The following is a 20,646-nucleotide window of genomic DNA, read 5'->3' as shown; positions in this document are numbered from 1 at the left end:
CTAGAAATTCAAATTTAAAAAAAAAAAACCTTTCTGCATCTTGCTTCTTTGTAGACACTTAAAAGGTAAGAGAGATTTCTAGGGGCGCCTGGGTGGCACAGCAGTTAAGCGTCTGCCTTCGGCTCAGGGCGTCATCCCGGCATTATGGGATCGAGCCCCACATCAGGCTCCTCCACTATGAGCCTGCTTCTTCCTCTCCCACTCCCCCTGCTTGTGTTCCCTCTCTCGCTGGCTGTCTCTATCTCTGTCAAATAAATAAAATAAAATCTTTAAAAAAAAAAAAAGGTAAGAGAGATTTCTGATTACCATTTTAATTTACTTTTAGATACAGGCGTCTCAGGTTCAATAGAAACATCTGTTTCTAGATTATTTATTTTGCTGATAGGGAGTTTTGTTACACTTTATTTCTAAGTTTTATTGCCTTGTCAAACTTTCATTGGTTGATAGAAATGACAAGGCAAGTAACTATCAACTGATCCATGTTTATATGAAATTGAAAGGAAAGAATTTCAGAATTCTACTTAAAATAGTGTTTATTTTAGCAGTTTGTCATATACTGATGTTTGAAACGAAAATATTTAATTGTTAATGAAAATAATATGACTTAAAAAAGTATAAAATTAGTAAAACTCAGGATCCTGGAGACAAACTGGTTTTAAATTTCCTGCTCTACAGCTACCAGGTGTATGATCTTGGGGGAGTTATTTCATTACTTTGTGCCTTAGTTTCCTTATCAGTAAAAACTTTGATTATTTTAATATTGTATATGTCAGTTATTGTGAGAATTGAATGAGGCAGTATATATAAAATGCATAACCTATTACTTGCTATATACTAAGCTCAATAAATGGTAAAAAAAAAATAAAAGGTCATGAATATTTTTAACTGATTTTACAAGTGAAAGTAAATTACTTGGCTGGCTCGGGGAAAATCATGTGATTTTTGGGTAGTGAGGTCGAGCCCCATGTTGGGTGTAGAGACTACTTAAATAATTAAATTTAAAAAATAAATATTTGGGAGCTTCATTTGATTTTTAGTAAAAAAAAATGCAAGAGGGACATTTATGGCACTAAACTTGGTTTCCTGTGGACATTTTTAAAGAAAAAAATGAGACAAATATTTTATTCCTTCCATTTTTATAATATAGCAATAAAAGTTTATACATGATTTAAATTATCAATTTAAATTGGAAGACCTTTCGGTTTTTTATCCACCTTTTCTATCATATGTTTGCTGTCGTCTAAAGTTAACTTCTACAACTATTTAATATAAACATAATTTAGTTTTCCTGTTTGTGGGTGAGAAGATTTTCTCTTTTAATCTCTCACATACTTTCTTCTGAATCAGAGTTCTCTCTATAGAGAACTGTTTACTAAAGAAATTTAAAAACTTACAAGCAAGACTATTACCATCTGACTAATTTTCTGATATTAGTACAGAACATGACATAATGTCAGTTCCATTAGGATGAGTTTTTAAAGAAAGATTGGTATAAACTTTTCATATTAAAAAATGTAGATTTATATTTCTTAGTGGACATTCCATAGGTGTGTCAAATATGGTACCTTATTCAGAACCTGTTTATTTTTTACTTTATTTTAAAATAATTTTAGACTTAACCAAAAAGTTGCAAATTAGGTCATAGAATTCTCATATACTTCACCCAGTTTTCCTTAATGGTTGTATTTTACATAACCATAGAACAAATATAGAAATCAGGAATTAATACTAACCAATCTGTAAACTTTATTTGATTTTGACCATTGTTCACTCACTAAATGACCTTTTTTTGGTCCGGGATCTAATCTAGGATCTCATACTCTTGTCCTTAATTGTCCTATCTCCTTAGTCTCCTTCAATCTGGGATGCTTCTCTCTTTGCCTTTCACGACTTCGACACTTTTGAAGGTACTAGCTAGTTAGAATGTCCCTCAATTTGTGTGTCTGATGTTTTTCATGATCAGATTGGGATAATGCATTTTTGGCAAGGATACCACAGAAATAATGTTACGTCCTTATCAGTGCATTATATCAGGAGGTATGTGGTATTGATTTGTTCTGTTACTGATGACATTATCTTGATCATTTGGTTTAGGAGGTGTCTGCCAAGTTTTATACTCTTAAAATTACTCTTTTTCCCCTCAGAAATAGCAAGTGTTTTGTGGGAAGTATTTTGAGACACTGTAAATATCTTGTTTCTCATCATGTTTTCAATTTCTCATATTCTCATCATAATTTCCGTTAATTTTAGCATCCATTAATCTTGCTTGATCAGAACCTTTTGAATTTAATTCTGCAACATCTTTTTGTTGTTGATGTATTTCTTGTTATAGATGGAGAAGCATCTCAAAGGAATTAATATAAAGGCAGCATAACTCCTAAAACGTCAGTGTTTTTCTTTCTATAGTCTTTTCATCTGTTTCTAAATGCACTTATTAGGGATGTAGCACAACTCAAGATCCTGGAATAAAAAATGTGATAGAAAGATGATCCTTTTTTTTCCCCCCCAGTACCTTGTATATACTTCAGTATATGCTGGGCATTATAAGAACAAAGCCAAATGTTTCATACTAGCAAAATAAACAGGTGAAAAAGAGGTAAAAGTAATGGGCTGGGTTAATTATAAAAAGAATTTGTGAGAGGAATTTAGAGAGTTTCTTAAACTAGACTTCTACTAAGGTTTTCTTTTCTTGTCAAATCTAAAGGCCTTTTTCATTCAGAGGAGGCAGTGGCAAATTTAAATGTTTTTGTGTTCTTGACCTTGAAGTTGCCTTTTTTATATGATATATTTATGATTGCCTTTTATCTTTTATTCTGTAGTGGATTGACTACTAAAAAATGCATTCTGCATTATTTCTTTATCTGTTTTACCTTGTCTTATACCTTAATCAATGAATCATGAAGACACATTACTTATCTCTTGTTTATCTGTTAACTGATGTTTAAACCTAGTGGAGTAACTTGAATCCCAATAACATTTTTGGATAGTATCTTTTCCAAAAGGATGAAGAGAAAATACAGTGGTAAATCTTGGAATTTGGTAGTTTTTGAAACATTCTAATAATTAGGGTTTTTCATTCTTATTACAACTTTCTTCTTTTTTAGAAAATTGCTTTCCATGTAAGTGTCTACTCTCATAATGCTATACATTCCTTGAAGTTTCAGGCTTTCTTCCTTATTTTGGTGTTTTTGAAGTGTATCCTACTTGACAGTATACACAAGATTGTGAATTAGAAGTAATCTTTTCCTCCAGAGTCAGTACAATACTATGGCTAACTAATTCAGAGGTAGCTGGTTTTGTTTGTTCATCCCTTTGCTTGCTTTTTGGCAAGATCTCACTTTTTGAAACTGAATATTTAAAATCAGATGTTCTGGCAATATCTGGTTTGTTTTCTTACTAATTTTGAATCTGGAAAAGAACATTGGACAATCTATAATAGGTGTTAGAATTTAGCTAAAATTTTATCATCCTAGGATGCCTTTGAAGTTCTGCCGACCATATTGGAAAGTTAATCTGAGAAACTGATGACCCCCAAGAGATCCATGAAAATAATACTTTTGATAATTTTTATTTTCTTTAGGATTAGAAAGTTGAACTTTTTAGTGTCTACTTTAGATATCAGCCACTTCACAAAATTCTTCTTTTTGTTTCTTGATCAGTAGACTTCATTCACTTGTGAAACATTTACTGAATTAACTCACTGCACTAAGTATTTCTATCTGGAGAGAGAGACTCACGGTTTCTGTTATGGCTGTTCTTTGATTTTCTTCTTATTGCCAATTGGGACTGTTCTGGGCACCTGGAGGGGTTCGTGAGAAATTCTTTTTCTTTATAGACGTTGCCTCAGAACCAGTGAGAATGAGTGATAAAAGATGAGTAAGAAGAATATGTTAAATATCATGCTTCCAATTTAACCTGGAATGTTTTGTTTTAAAGATAATTTATAAGTCTGTAAATTAGCAAGTTCAATTTTAGTCAGTTATAATACAAGGGAATAGAAATAGTCTCTATAGAAGCGTATTGTCTCTTATTTCATTGCTTAAAAATGATTAGGCTTAGCTTTTTCTCTTTCTTCGGCATTAGAAATGCTTAAAACTAATAAGCAGTATATGCTCATTTAATAATTTAGTGTTGAGAACAAATGTTGCAAATAGTCTAGTTTGCACATTTTGGGAGAATTTCTGAGAGTGGTATTTATATATCAAATACTTAGATTTATTGTTTCTGATTTGAATATAACTGGATTTTCAGTAAGAATCTTTAAAAATTTAAATATTATTGATAATATTCAAATGATTTGATTGAGGTGTAGTGGATTAATACCTTCTAACATCCACTTGACTTCCTTTGTGGCATTTTAGCACCGGTGATTTTGTTAGCTTTGTTTTGGAGTTTATTCTCTAGTGTTTGAAATACAAGTTCTTCAGTGGAGTGCTTATTTTTTTCATCTCTTTAAATATCACATAGAAGAATGCTGTCTATTAAAATAGAATTAAGTAAGGTCCTACTGTGTCATTCTGAAGAGCCTTTATCAGTAGTAGTCTCAGAAAGGCTGCTCTTTCTTGTTTGAATAATGATCTCATTTTGAAAGTGCCTTTACATTTTTCTTAATAAATGATACATTACCAAATCTACAGGCTTCATAAATAATTAACTCCTGAAGCAAGAGAGATACTGGCTCTCCTCAATGATTCAAAATAATTTCTATTTAAGGAAATCTGTTCATTTTTGAGTATGAATATGTTGAATCCACAAGTTTTGATATATCAGGCAAAATAAAGATGTTATTTCCTGAAGGTCATCTCACTTGGGAGAAGTTTATGAGTGGATATACTTCTCCAGCCCTATAACCTATCCTAAGAACATTTATTTTTCTTTTTAATATGTTTGTATTTTTAAGTTATGAATTCCATGGGGTGTGGTAAATGAATCAATGGTTTAGAGCTCCTACTGTAGGAGAAATTGTAGCCTACTGTTAATCTGAGGAAGGTATGATTTGCTAGGAGTTATTTTTCATTGTCAAAGTGAAGTGAGCCCGTAACTTAAAAAAAAAAATTTACTAGTTGTATTTCCTGTTCCCAAATGGAATGCTCCCTTTTTGCCTGTATTTTCAATCAGATGTACTGTTATTACTGATTAGTATTCAAGAAATGAAGGAAAACTGGGAAATTTGGAAAATCATATCTTTGTAGTTTCTGAATTTACTTTTTAAAACTGTATCTTAAAGTAGTTAAGGTTTACTTAGATCTCATCAGTTTGGAAATCTTTAATCTTACGGTTTATATTAAAATATCAGACATGAAAAAGAATGATTTGTCAAGGAAATTGATTAGAAAAGACTAGAAGGTGATTTTTTAATAATTAAAATATACTTTTATAGCACCTGTTTGCACAGTAGTCCCTCCTTATCTATATGGGTTACATTCCAAGACTCCCAGTGGATATCTGAAACCACGGGTAGTACTGAATCCTGTATATACTGTCTTTTCCTATACATAACATACCTATGATAAAGTTTAATTCATAAATTAGATACAGCAAGAGATTAACAACAATAATAAAATAGAAATAGAACTTTAGGTAATAAAAGTTATATGAATGTGGTCTCTCTTTCAAAATATCTTATTGTATGTACTCACCCTTCTACCTGTAATGATGCGAGATGATAAAATGCTTAGTGATGAGATGAAACGAGGTGAATGACATATGCATTGTGACGTAGCATTAGGCTACTGTTGACCTTCTGATGGTGTGTCAGAGGATCATCTGCTTCCGTATCATGGTCGAACAGGGTAACTGTAACCACGAGGCTAAAACCGTGGGGGGTTTTGTAGGTGCTACTAAGATGGGAGGTGGGGGCAACTGTAGTAGCTACAATGAATACATGAATAAGCTAGCTCTGATGTATTAATTCTAAGCCTTTTTCATCTGTTAAAAAGCCACCCCTTAAGAACTCCAGCTGTGGAATACTTTGTTATCTATTTGGGATTATAGTGGGTTTTTTTTTGACTCTTGAAAAATACCTAATTAGAGTGCAGTTCTTGAGATATTTAGTATTCAGATCTTTTTCTAATTTGTACTCCTTTCCTCTCATCATCCCTCATATACCTCCTCAATGTGATTATACTGTAAAATACTGTTGCAGGCTGTTGCTCAAAAAGTATAGTCTTCAAAACTAAAAGACTTTAGGACTTAAAATCTACTAGAAACTTAACAAAATAGCTGCCACATAGGCTTGTACATTACTTTCGTAGTTATTTATTTGATACCTCTTGCTAGATGGCAGTTTCACCCCCTTGACGTCTTTTAGATTTCTTTTTTCCCTTCTTTACATTTTGGAAATCACAGATTTGATGGTTAAATTCGTAGGTTTTCTTTTCTTAGCCCAAACTGTTTTCATTTCTCACTTGTACAGAATTGAATATATTCCTAAAGCAGAAGGGTTAGCTTGTCTTTTTCTTCTTCAGGCTTTAAAAAAAATTGAGTCTAAATATTGTTAGGTAATGGAATAACGATTCCTTTTCAGCTGTTGGTCTATTTCCAAACTGGCTGGCAGAGCCAGGAGGAAGTGAAGGCTTAAAACACTAACTTTGGTTGGTTGTTACCTTCTTAGTGCTGAGACTATAACCTTTGTTGGTTGATTGATAGAGAACAAGAGAGCACAATCCTCGTTCCACTAACAGGTAAGGAACCCTTCTGATAACAAGTTGGCGTGAGAGAAATTATTTGTTAGTGTTTTTTTCTTAATTTATCCCAAATATAACCTGTCCATGAAATGGTATAGTGTGACTGTGTTCTGTACAACAGGAATGTGCAGCACCTTTCTATTTAGAATAAGATCTGAAATTTAATAGGGACGTATCACTCTGTACCACAAAGTATAATTGATCTGTTTTCCACTATTAAAATTTATTCTGCAGTCCCTATAACTTTAAATACATATCTGCCTATCTTATTCTCCTTTCAGCTTTTCCTTGATCAGATGCTATGTGCTTTGAACTTCCTTCTCTTATTTACCTTATTCCTATAATAAAGCAAACTATTTTTCAGTATCTTTATCATCATCTATTATTTGAGTGTATCTTACTGCTTTAATTTCTGCATTGTAGCCATTAATGATTTATTTCCTGGTCCTTCTTGACCCCAAACCAAATGATCATACATTTAAAAAAGATTTTTAGATTGTATTACCTATGTCCACTATTCTGCCCTCCCACTTTTAAATATGAGTGCTTGAAGAATAAATCTTTTTCAGTGATAGTAGTCATAACTTGATAAAATTTAGGCTTAGCTTTGTATTGCTATAATATGGGACTGTAGTCTGATTAATTCTTTTAATTACTGAAGACTTAAAAATGAGAACAAACTCAGCTTCTTAGACAATTCCCAAAGTTTAGTAGTATTTCTGTTAATATGCTTGATTATTCTGTTTCTCCTTTTCAATCCATCTTCTTCTCTTTGACAGAAGAATTAACTGGCCCTCCTCCTTTGATATATCTGAGGTCGAGTGCCTTTCCCTGTCCCTTTAAGACAACTGTGCTCTTATTTCTAGTCATAATTTATCATTTTTTGATTCAGTCTTCCACTCGAAGTTGGGTGGTTTGTCACAGAGTATGTTATGGCTTACACCAAGATAGGTCCCTTCTTAATAGTTACTGAAGAATTAATCATTTGTGGTAACAGATTTCTAAAGTTCAAATTAAAAAGGCAGTAAAGAAAGTATGCCCAAAGGTAGCTCCTTTTTATCCTGAGGATAAGTCATTACAAACTCAAATGACCAGAGAATGTAATTTCTTAATAAGAATTTTTTCTTAAATCTATATTCAGCTCTCTATTTCAGTGCTTCTCTCCTACCAGAGGTGCAAGGAGTGATCCTAGAACCACAGATACAGCCAAGACCACGGAGAGCTTTTGACGTCAGGGGTCCACTTTCTCCACTGAACCCTTGGAGGCAGAATATCCAGCTTCTGGAGAGAGTGGGAAAGGATAATAAACAAGTGGGTGCTTTCCATTATTTACTTGGGTTTATTTATAGATTGGAGTGTCCTTCCATTGCCCATTTAATTCTATTGGTATACTCCTTGGGTTCATATAAGAACCAAGTGGGGCTGCAATCTGTTTGTTTTTTCTAAGAATGCTAACTAGTGCCCATTCAAAAAAGAGACCTACAATTTACTTAATTTTCTCTCCAGATAATTAAAGCAGTGGATGATTTGGGGGCACTAGATTTGGTGACTGCCTGTGTAGTCCACAGAAATTTAAGAAGGAATATTTGCCCATTTTAACCTTTAATGGTATTAGTGGACTTCTAAAAGTGCTCTTTTATATTCCAGTAATTAAGAAGTTTTTGTATTTCATCTTTGGGCAAGCTGGACATCTGAACTCTCCTAATTTATACAGTCTGATGTCCAGGTGTTATCCTACCCTGTTAGAACTTTTTGGTCTTTTTCCTACCTCAAACTTTAGGACTTCATATTAATTAGATCTTTTAGAAGATGTGATAATAGTACCGTTATGGTTTTACTGTCAAATTGAGGCTTCATCCTTCAATAAGATAAATGTGAATGATGATAAGTTTCAGGATATATTATCCCTGAAAGCTATGTTAAATATATACTCATAAGTAGTTTTCCAGTCCCTAGGTCTAATGTTATTTGTGGCAAAAGAGCCTTGTCCTAGATGTTTCCCATGGCATTAAGATAGTTTTCTCTTAGTTTCTTTGATGCCAAGGGTAGGATTTGATTCCAGGAAGTTCTTATCATCTACAATGGGTAGAACGTGAACTTTGGTGTCTTTGGCAAGTTTTCATTTTTCCTTGGTGGATTCCTTCTGTGACTCCAGGTATCTTGATAATGGGAGACCGGTTTATTTGTTCTCTAATTGCCCAGATTTCTTTCAACTGGTAAACATCATACTTCTTCAGCAAAAGGAACTCTTCTAGCAGAGCCTTCATGGATGATATCTGTCACACATGCAGCACCTGCAGTTTGGAAGGCAGTGGTGAACGGAGCCACGCAATATTTCTAGAAGACACAAGGATGAGAGAGCCACCTGATCTTGTCATTTATAAACTTTAAGATTTACTCTGGTGTACTCTTGGTCTGGAAATGGAAAGGCTCAAATAATGAAATAATTTTTTCAGATTGGAGTTTTACATGGCCATGCAGATATTCTTTTCTGTTCAGAAGACTGAAATAGAGGAAGTATGAGAGACTCCTTTCTTTTAAAAGCAGCTCTCTGTTTCACTTAAGATTTGTGGGGTTGAAGATCACCTTAATGAAGCAGGCAACCTCCCCCCTTTTTTTAAGTATCACAGGAGATCCCAAAAACATCTGAAACTGTTTTTTGTTGCCTGACACTGAAAACTAGTAAATACAAGGTGAACTTCTTAATTATTCCCAAATTACTTTTAGTATTAGAATACAGTCTTTTAGCTTATCTTTTTCTGGTCTTGAGCCTTAATTCTTATTTGTCAAATCAACAAAGATTCCAGTATGAAGTAGAGGAGACATCTTTTGAGATCAAAGTAGCTTGGTCAGTCTTCCTATAATAGTAAATACCTGTTAAATTTGAGGTATTGTTCTGCATTGAAGGCATACTAAAGTTTGAATGATACTGAAATGAAGAAGTATTTTATAGAGCAAAGGCAGTTAGTAGTATTAGAATAAGCCTTTACATGTGAATAAGTATTACAGAATAGTTACCCAAATGGAAGGAGTTATCAAAATGTTTCTGTTTTTCTCTTTGGTACCTATTAACTGGTCAGTCAAAAGCTATTAAAGAAGTTTTTAAAAGTTACCTGATGCTGCCAGTTTATTTGGTATACTTTTTAGGAGTAGAAGTTCTAGAGTTCGGAAGCATCTAAAATGTTTTAGGGATCTTGAAGGTCTTAGGAACCACACTTACTAAGTTATAACCTGGCCTTTAGTCTTTCTTTCCATGAGACCTGTTTTTTTCCCTCATTAATTATAAATTTTTGTATAGTACTTAAAAGTTTAAAAGATCAATTTGAACTAAAATTTCCATAGGGAGCTCTGAATCCCCATGAATGATTATAGCTTTTTATGCTTGATTTGTTGTTAAATATGAATAAGACAGTCTTTACAAACACATAAATTAAAAGATACCCACCATTTTAGAAAGAACTCGGGAAATAAAAGTGAAATTTGCTTGGAAATTAAGTTGAACTCTTTGAACCACAGTATCAACCAGTTTATGGCCTGTGCGATTATTAGCTTTTTGTTTTGGCTTTAAAGATGAAAAGTGATTTAATCTCTTAACCTCATGCTTTGATTAAATTTTAGCTCTGTTCCTTAAAGTGTGCAAAAGAAATGTAAGTGCATTTCCATTCACCTCATGCCACTAAAAGCTATTTAAAAGTGAAACTTTTTGTATATTAATGTGAACTGATTTGTTTATTTAAACTTTTATTTTGATACGTTTTCCTTTCAGATTTTTTAATATTTCGTGTCACTATGCAATCCTATATTTTTCAGTGTTTATTTTATGATTATTAGTATAAGCTAATTTTTTTCCTAGAATGACTAATTGTGTAATATTTGTATTATGTGATCATTTGAAAACTAATAAATATTTTCTCCATGAAAAAAATGCACTTACTGATAAATGGCTTATTTTTGTTTCAGGAATAGACAATGAAAACAACAGTATTTTTAAGTGTATTTTAATTTTATGTGTCTTCCTCTAAGTATTTCTGAATATATATCCTATTCTTGTGTATGTTAACCTTTTTTGAAAAAATTTTTTAAAAAACTGTAAATTAAAATGATTCTTCGTTGGGTCACCCAGTGCCAAATGTATGAAATAGGTGACCTATTTATTTAGTCTTTTTTTCCATTTTCCTGATTAGCTTCATCTTTGTTTCCGGAAGTGGGGTTTCTTCCTTTCTTTCTCTTTCTTTCTTTCTTTCTTTCTTTCTTTCTTTCTTTCTTTCTTTCTTTCTCTCTCTTTCTTTCTTTCTTTCTTTCTTTCTTTCTTTCTTTCTTTCTTTCTAGATGTTGTTTTGGTGTGTCCATTTTGCAAACCATTAAAACTCTTGAGCAAATATTGTAAATATCAGGAATAAGACAGTCAAATCTTTTAAAGTGAGACTGATCAAAATATAACTCCTTACAAAATAGCAGATAAAAGACAAGTCTTCGACCCAGAAAAAGAACATTTGGAAATAATGGCCTATTGGAGAACTACCCAATTCACAAGAGCTGTTAATAGGAGAAGAAAAATATTTCATATTTTAATGTTCTGTTTGAACAGATAATCACAGAAGGAGAAATCTTGACTTCAGAGCCTCTTGCTTTTAACCTTATCAAGACAACATGGAAAAGGATAAAACTTGGTTTTTATGATTCTTTATAGCTACATAAACTTTAATTGAAGCCACGGAACAATTTACCTTTTCTATGCAGTCTGCTAGAAGCAAGAGGGGTTTCTCTTTTAATTCAAAGAAAACATGTAAGAAGTGGACTCCAAAAATTAAAAACATTGTGATGGGGTCCTAGGCAAGAAATAAAAGTTGAATTAATGACAACTTGTGTATTAAAATGAAACTGTTTGGCTCCCCAAAGAAATTATACTCTGAAAAAATAAAAAGGAAATTATGATTTAGAATAGTTACTGTGTTGCGGGGGTAGAAGGAAGCTAAAATCCTTTGCTTTATTACTCTGGTAAGTTTGGAAAAGGAGTTAAGATTCTGTGTATAAAATTTTGTTTTTAGAATTAAAGCCATTAAAAGATTCACAGACATATTTCAATGGAAGGCTATATTTTTTACTTGAATACAAAAAATTTATAAGCTTTAATATATGTGCATAAAAGAGTGGGGTGTGGGGGGTTAAATAAAAATTCTGTACCAGAAACTTCAAACATACTATAAAAATAATGGTGAAATGCGAGTTTTAAGTACTTTAATTTTTATTATGTGGACTCTTCCTTACACTGTCTTCAAAATAAAAACATTACAGAATGTTAAACATGGCTTACCTTTATATCTTTGAGGTATGAGAACCTAGGCTTATTGTTTCACCATCATTCGTTGGATTAACTATAGTATAAAATTTTGTTTTATCTTTAGTGAGGAGACAAAATAGCTTTTGTTTAAAAAAAGTAAATGTCACATAAGCAGTGTGGCTGACAAAGTACTGACCTTACAGTTTGTTGTCAATATGAGCTCAGATTTTATTCTTATTTTACTTTGCTATATTGAGACAATTGCAAAATGTCAGTGCTTCGATGTCCTAAGCAATTTCTTGCTTTTTATTCAGGTATTTTTATTTCCCATTAAAAAGATTGCATATTAATGTAGTCCTAAAATGTTGAAAGATTTTTTGTTTTCAAAGCTAAGCACATAGGTGCTCTAAAATTCTTTTCCACTAGTATCATCTAAGGTAATTAGATTACTGCAGTAAAAATGTTAGGGAACTTCAAAGTATGCTTCGGAGTTTTCAGGAATTATGATCAAAGGGATCTCTACTCAAGAGGTAAGGTATGGCATAGGAAGAAAAATGTTAAATGTGTTCAACGTAATGTCTGATGGTAAAGTCAAACTACAACAGATATCCTTGGATTTTCAGACAGATGTAGAATTAGGAAAATAATTTTTCTTAAAAATCTCTCCGAGAAAAGAGAAAAAGATGAACCACAATTTGTTTTTGTAGGACTTTGAAGTGCATTTAGATACAGATATCCACAGACATTGTACCTTTGGTGTACTTAGCCTCCTATATTTCAGGGTATCTTTTACCTGTGCTCTCTGTTTATCGTTCATTTTTAATTGGGTATTTCTTAAGCTCTGAGCACTATTAAAATATTATACTTTGTATGAAAAGTTGAGTACATATTCCATGAAATTATTGTCTGGCTTCATCTTGCCTGTTTTAGTTACATGATATCTAGATTTTAGAAAAGAGTTGTACTGTTTATCTTGGTTTGAGAGATTAATTTGAGAGTTTTAAAAGCATTCATTTATGCTGTAACTTAGGCGAGTTTGTTATCTAAGGCTTAAAAATAATGTTGGTTAGTATATAAAATCATTTAGAGAAAAAAGTCATGCTGTTGTTCTCTGAGAAATATTAAGTAGGTTCATAGAGTGAAGTGTTAGCATATACTATTTAGTATATCTAGAATCAAAGGAAAATGCAATATTCAATACAAATCTAGAAAAATGATTTAGTTTTTTTCCCCTAGAAATACTAGTATAGTTTATTCAATAGATGGTAACCTAGAAACCACAATAATCTTCCATCCTATCTTTTAATTTTTCTTCTAAGAACACCAGCTTGTGGACATTTGGTGTTTAGTTACAATAGTTGGCTGTCTATTCCACTTTCACCTTTATGGTAGAGCAAGTGATAATGTTGATATGTGAACTAGAGAGAGAACTCCCTACTTCATGAGGGTAGATGATTTCATGTTCAGAATGCTTAAATGGTGAGAAGTTGATCCAGGATTTGCTTCCATGTCAAATTTTATTTGAAAATTACCGTAGACATTATCTGGTTTAGCACTCTCATTTTATATACAAAGGAATGAATATCCAGGAGTATCTCCTGTATTTCTAATACCACACGATGGAGACACAGTTGTAGGACTCAAGGCTCTTGACCGCAAGCTCAGAGATCTGGACTGTGCTGCCTCCTCATGTTGATCCTCATTCTGGACAACATAAAGCAAGTCTGATTTCCTTCAAATATGACAGCCTCCAGATGTTTTAAGATAGCTGTAATAATTTCAAGCCCGTCTTGTTTTTATTTTTAAATGGATGAAGCACGTCCATTTTATTGCCCTTATTCATGTCACCTAGTTTTGAAATCCTTGAAGGTTTTTTAGGTCTTCTCTGAACATGCTTCAGTTTATCATTGTGCTGAATGTGTGACACTGAGCCAACACAGTCCAGGATTGTTCAGCCTGGTTGGCCCTAGAATACTCGCGTCACTTTATTTATCCTTACATATCCAGTAAGGTGCTTAATTTGGTGCACAAAAAAGTTCCATGGAGATAGGCAAAATATTTTGCTATCTAAAAATTAGTCTTAGTAGTCTTTATGTACAGGCAAATGTGTACAGTTCCATGGGAAAGAAACAAAAACGAATATGTAAGAACTTGAGAAGTCATAGTTTAAAAGAAGTACAGTCTTCCATTTTTTTCTTGCTTAGTTCTGACTCAGATTAGCTATCAATTCCATTTTAAATGACTTGTATAATGTGAAATGTTATTTTTCAGGTTGTCCTTGCTAATTTAAGGGTAACCAGGCCCATTGGAGCTAAACTGTTGACATGTGACTGACAGAAGAAAATCAACTTGTGTTTAGTAACATAATTAAAATTAGAAACAAAAAGCTGCTTCAGTGGAAAGGTTTGGGATATATCCCAAACAGCGGAAGATGGTGAAATAGCTGCCCTGGAAATCTGAGAACGTGGCCTAAGTTGTAAGGAAGGCATAGTCCTTCTGTTGCCTCTCGAAGTATAGTGCAAATACTCTGCTAGAGCAGTGTTTTAACCTAACAGTGTTTTATATTACCAATTAAATATTTAGCATTTTTCACCCCAATTTTTAAATTGAGCTCCTGTAAGACACAAGGTGTTTGTTTAATGGTTGCATGTACCTCACAGGTACACTTTTACCTTTGTTTGAGAAATACTAGTTTAAAATGGGGTGTAGTACCCTACCTGAGTTAGAATTTTAGGGCAAATGAGGGAGAAAAGAGCACACACATGCCTGCTCTGTTCAGCTTTGGCCAGCCTCTTTATGTGTATTTACCTAATTTAATCCAACTGACCTGTGAGAAAGGTGATTTTTTATTTTTTATTTTTTTATTTTACACACACACATGCTGAAGCCCAGGGGTTTCAAAATCTGCCCAAGGGCACATAATCAGTAAGCAAGAAAGATGGCATTCGAAAGATCTGTCAAAATAGAATACTGTTTCACCATTGGTTGACAAATATCTTTACTAAAAAGAATGCATATTCTCAGGAATATTTTTTTATAGAACATCAGTGTTTAAGGTAGATAAAAGGGATATTTTACTTAGTATGGACTTCTAAATTGATTTTTTAAAAAAAGAATAATTTTAGTTTTACAGGAAAATTGACCAGAAAGTACAGAGAGTCCCGCCCATCCCCGCCCCCAGCCAAGTATATACCCTATTTTCCCTCCCGTAGTTTACCTTATTAACCTCTTGCTTTTGTGTGGCACATTTGTTGCAATTAATGAACTAATATTGATAGACATCATTAGGATTTACTTTTGTGTCATACAGTTCTTTGGGTTTTGCTAAATATTTTTGAAACAATGAGAGGTACTGATCTGTAATTTTCCTTTCTTGTAATGTCTTTGTCTGATTTTGATACTAGATTTGCCTCAGAATGAACAAGGAATTGTTCCCTTTGTTTATACTTTCTGAAAGAGATCGCAGAAAGTTGGTATCATTTCATTAACTATTTGGTAGATTTCACTAGTGAAGCCATCTGGGCTTGGTGCTTTCTGTTTGTGAAGGTTATTAATTATTGATTCAATTTCTTTAATACAGATAACCTTCTTCAGTTTGTTTCTTCTTGTGTAAGTTTTGGCAGATTGTATCCTTTAAGGAATTGGTTCATTTCATCTAAGTTTTCAAATTTGTGGCGATAGGGTTGTTCACAATACTTCTTGTTAGCCTTTTAATGTCCAGGGGACTGGCTGTAATGATCACTCTTTCATTTGTAATATTAGTTGTTCCTTCTTTCCTTTTAATTGTTAGCCTGGCCATAGATTTATCAATTTTATTGATAAAATAGCCAGATTTTGGTTTTGTTTTTTTCTCTATTTTACAGCTTTCAGTTTCATTGATTTCTGCCCTAATTTTTATTTCTTCTACTTGCCTTAGGTTTATATTGCTCTTCTTTCTAAAGACTGTTTTTTCACTATCCCAATATTTTGATAAGTTGTGTTTTCATCTTGTAGTTTGAAATATTTAAAAATTCCTCTTGAGAATTTTTTTTTTACACCAGTATGTTATTTTGAAGTATGTTGTTTAATCTCCAAGTATTTAGGGATTTCCTTCTACCTGTAAATATTTGTTATTCATTATTGACTTTAATTCCACTACTGGTTTGAGAGCATACTTAGTATTATTTCTATTCTTTTAAATTTTTTATGATGTGTTTTATAGCCCTTAATCATGGTGAGTGTTCCATGTGAGATTGAGAAGGCACATTTTATTGTTGGTTATAGTATTCTTTGGGTGTCACTTAGGTCCAGTTGATTGGTGCTATTCAGTTCAACTATGTCCTTACTGAGTTTCTGCCTGCTGGATCTGTCAATTACTGATAGGGATAGAACAGTGTTGAAGTCTTTAAGTATAATAGTGGATTGATTAATCAGTTTCTTATTTTAGTTCTATCAGTTTTTGCCTCATATATTTTGATGTGCTATTGTTAGGCTAGTGTGTATTAAGGCTTGTTATGTCTTCATGGAGAATTGATCCTTTCATTAGGTAATGACTCTCTTTATCCCTGGTAACTTTTTCTTGTTCTGAAGTCTGCGTTTCCTGAAATTAATGAAGCTATTCTTTTTTAAATTTTTTTTATTTTTTAAAGATTTTATTAATTTGACAGAGAGAGACAGCCAGCGAGAGAGGGAACACAAGCAGGGGGAGTGAGAGAGGAAGAAGCAGGCTCCTAGTGGAGGAGCCTGATGTGGGGCTCGATCCCAGAACGCTGGGATCACGCCCTGAGCCTAAGGCAGACGCTTAACAACTGTGCCACCCAGGCGCCCCTAATGAAGCTATTCTATCTTTATTTTGATTAGTGTTATCATGGTGTAATTTCTTTATCCTTTTACTTTAATCATATAACTTTATATTTAAAGGGGGTCTTGTTTTTTTTTTATCCACTTGGTACAGTCTTTGTCTTTTAATTGATCTATTTCAGCCATTTACATTTAAAGCAATTATTGATATAGTTGGATTAATGTTGTTTGTAACTTTTCATTGCCTTTATTCTTTTAAAATTTATTTTGCCTTCCTCTCCTTTTTTTTCTGATCTTGAGTATAATTCTATTTTCTCTCTCAGCATACTTCTAAAACTTTTTTTAGTTGTTGCCTTAGAGTTTGCAGTATACATTTATAACTAATCTATCTTCAAATAATACATACCACTTCATTTCACTTCATTCACTGCTTTTTCTCTCCCATCCCTTATAACATTGCTGTCCTTTATTTCACTTTTCCATAAGCTGTAATCAACCAAAATATTGTTGCTGTCATTTTGAACAAACTGTGTTAACATCAATTTGGAGTTTTAAAAAGAAAATATTTTGTTTTGCCTTTTGAAAATTACTTCTCTGATGTTCTTCTGAAAGGAAATTTTGTAGATCCATGACCTATATAAATCTTTCTTTTCTCTGGAGAACTTATTTCAGCATTTCTTTCAAGGCAGTTCCACTGGTGACAAATTCCCTCCATTTTTGTGTGAGAAAATTTATTTTTCTTCTTTAATTTTGAAGGATACTTTTGCTGTATACAAAATTCTAGATTGGTAGGTGTTTTTTTTTTTTTTTTTCTTTCACTACTTTATTTGCTCTGTCTTCTTGCTTGTATGATGTTTGAAGAAATATCTGATGTAATTCTTCTCCTTATTCCTCTATAGGTCAGGTTTCTTCTCCCCTACTCCTACCTCCGGCCTCTTTGAAGATTTTTCCTTTGTCTTTGATTTTCTATGGTTTGTGATATGCCTAAGTGTAGATATTTTGGATTTATCCTGTGTCATATTCTCTGAGCTTCTAAGTTCCTGGATCTGTGCTCTATTGTCTGTTAAAAAATTTGGAAAATTCTCACCCATTTATTTTTTTCAAATATTTCTTTGGTTCCTTTCTCTTTTCTCCTCCTGGTATTCCACATTGTTTTAAATTGTCCTATAGCTTTTGGATATACCTTTTCCCCCCTCTTTTTTCAGTTAAGGAAGTTTCTGTTGACATGTCTTTTAGCTCACTGATTCTTAGGCTATGTGCAGTCTACTTATGAGCCTATGAAGTGTATTCTTCATTTCTGATTTGATTTTGATCCTAACATTTCTTTCTGATTCTTTCTTAGAGTTATATTGCTCATCTATTTTTGCATGTTATTCCTTTTTTCCATTTGAGCTCTTAGTATATTATTAGTTATTTGAAATTGTTGGTCTAGTAGTTCAAACATATTTGCCATATCCAAATCTGGTTCTGATGCTTGCTTTGTGTATTGAGATTTGTGTGTGTGTGTGTGTGTGTGTGTGTGCGCTTAAACTTTTAGAGTGCCTTATCATTTTTTGTTAAATGCTAGACATGCTGTATTGGAAAAGGAACTTAGGCAAATAGGTCTGTAGTGAGGTTTTATGTTGATCTGGTAGGTGTTAGTCTGTTTATTGTTTGTTCTACCCGTATGTGTCAGAGGCTGAAATTACCTCTAATATGCTTTTTTTTGACCAATCTGTTTTCTTTGGGATTTCTTAGAGACTCCTTTATAAATAGTATCTGAGCCTTGCCTTTCTTTTAGTAATTCCCTGTAAGATGTGGGGTTAAGGGAGGTGCTTTGTGGTCCTCTCATTAGGTCTCAGACTTTTAGTGGACTCTGCTGTTGGCTTTCACCTTCACAAGTGCCCCCCTTTCCCCTTATGGGAACTGAAGGGTAGAAAGGGCCTGATTTGGATACTTCCTTTTCTCCTTTTTGTTAGGCTTTGATAAAATAATATTCCTTGTGGGCAGCGCTTTGTTAAGGAGAACCATATGCTCTGGGTATATTTCAAAATGGTTACTTTTCCTCCTTCTGCTTCCAGCAGTAGAGATTTTACTGTGTTCTTTACCCTGCAAACCTGATGGGGCTTCTGGAGATAAAATTCTTGAAAATATAAGAGGCCCCATAAGGTTGATTTCCCAGGAGTTTTTAATCTCTCAAGTTTATGTGCTCTCTGTTTCTAGCAGTTAGTTCCATTCATGTGTTTCTACCCAGCTGGCTCCAGTGGTGGTTTCTTGGGAAAGCTGCTGTTACTTGTATTTGCCAGGTCCTTCCGCTTTGGAGCTGGTCGTTGGTCCTGTAACCTCAGTTCTTTGATGGATTGAAGAGGAGGTGTTGATTTTCAGTTTAGCTTTTTTCTTGTTGTGGGCTCAGAAGTGACAACTTTTACTTTTTGGACTGGAAACTGCAAGTCACTGAGCATTTTTAAATACTCGAGTTTGCCTTCAGTTTGGTTTGTGTCCTTACACAAGTACTGGTGCCTTACTGGGAGACTTCTAAGCCATTGCGGTTATTTAATTTGGTTCATTTAATCCTATTGAGCATTTCACGTACTAAATTTCATGCATCTCCCAAGCATTGGTGATAGTTAAGATGTTTGTACCCTTGTACACCTCTTTTCAAAGTCTTTTGCTTTTTTCCTTGTCCTCTAGATCCTGGATGTATCTCTTGCATGTTGTCAAGGACTTTGTGGCTTTAGTATTTTCTCTTTTTATGAGCAAATCTCCCTCTCTTTTGGATCCTTAGTGTATCTGGTTATGTAGTCATATATCATCTTAAGAAAAGGAACTTTGATTCTTTCCCCACCCTCTAAGTTCTGCAATCTGTTCACTCTTATTGTCTACTCATAATGTTACAGTTTCTCAAATTTTATTTACTTTTCAATCTACTCCAGTCTGGCTTTTGCATCTGATACCACTAGGACTGCTCTTGTCAAATTCACCCAGGTCCTCGCTCTTGTCAAATCCACCGAACACTTATACCTGCACCTTTTTATTTGATCTTTTAACAGAATTCAGTGTGGTTGAACACTTCTACTTCTGAAATGCCCTTTTCTTACTTTCATAACAGCATATACTTTTGGTTTTCCTCCCTGCCTTTACTTTTTAGTTGCTGTTGCTGGTCTTACTCTTTCATCCAACTATGGAAAGTAGTTCAGTGCTCAGTGCTCTAGCTTTTCTTTTAACCTCTTCTCCCTTTACAAACTTAGATTATTTATTTATTTATTTATTTATTTATTTATTTATGTAATCTCTACACCCAACATGGGGCTTGAACTCAACCCCAAGATCAAGAGTTGCATGCTCTTCCAGCTAAGCCAGTCAGGTGCCCCTACGCTTAGATGATCTTATCCATTACCATGGCTTAGTACTTTTAACTCTGCCCAGATTTTTCTCTCCCCCTGTCCCCAGCCCTTCCTCAAAGCTCCAGTCCTGATACTCACTTGGATAATTAAAAAAATTAAAATGTCCAACCCTGAACTATTTTTCTTTTCGTTTTCCTTACCTCAGTGGAGCACCACTGTTCATCTCATGTGAAAAACCATGGAGCGATCTCTTCCTCATCTCCCATATACGGTATCTTCATTATTCGTTAGTTCAAGTGTTTGCTTTTGGACTTTTTAAACATAATTTATTAAAGCAGTTTTTATTTATTATTATTTTTTTTAATTTTAAGTAAATGCTATGACACAGATGGGGCTCAAACTCACAAGCCTGCAATCAAGAGTCACATGCTCTACTGGCCGAGCTAGCCAGGTGCCCCCTATTTACAGCAGTTTTAAGTTTACAGAAAGATTGGCCAAATGGTACAGAGTTTCTGTATTGATTCCCCCCTCCTGCTTTTCCTACTAACATCTTGCATTCATTTTGTACATTTGTTTC

The 20,646-nt window shown here is 33.5% G+C and overlaps 1 protein-coding gene across 4 annotated transcripts in view; it reads left to right on the top strand.

The window, feature by feature from the left end:
• Window positions 1–20,646, top strand: part of TSC22D1 (TSC22 domain family member 1) — a 131,447-nt gene that overhangs the window by 24,487 nt on the left and 86,314 nt on the right. The window contains exons 2-3 of one of the 4 annotated variants that reach the window (XM_057308482.1): window positions 7,841–7,997; window positions 8,889–19,571. The exons of 1 other annotated variant lie outside the window; for it this stretch is intronic. In XM_057308482.1, coding sequence (XP_057164465.1) covers window positions 7,841–7,997; window positions 8,889–8,906 — 175 coding nt within the window. In that variant the 3' untranslated portion in view covers window positions 8,907–19,571. Of the gene's footprint in view, window positions 1–7,827; window positions 19,572–20,646 lie in introns of those variants that run through there. 2 more of the 4 variants (XM_057308478.1, XM_026493311.4) reach the window with 2 other exon arrangements.

Source organism: Ursus arctos, unplaced genomic scaffold (assembly GCF_023065955.2).
Source record: "Ursus arctos isolate Adak ecotype North America unplaced genomic scaffold, UrsArc2.0 scaffold_10, whole genome shotgun sequence".
In the NCBI taxonomy this organism is placed as follows: domain Eukaryota; kingdom Metazoa; phylum Chordata; class Mammalia; order Carnivora; family Ursidae; genus Ursus; species Ursus arctos.
This window is presented reverse-complemented; position numbering and strand designations above follow the sequence as displayed.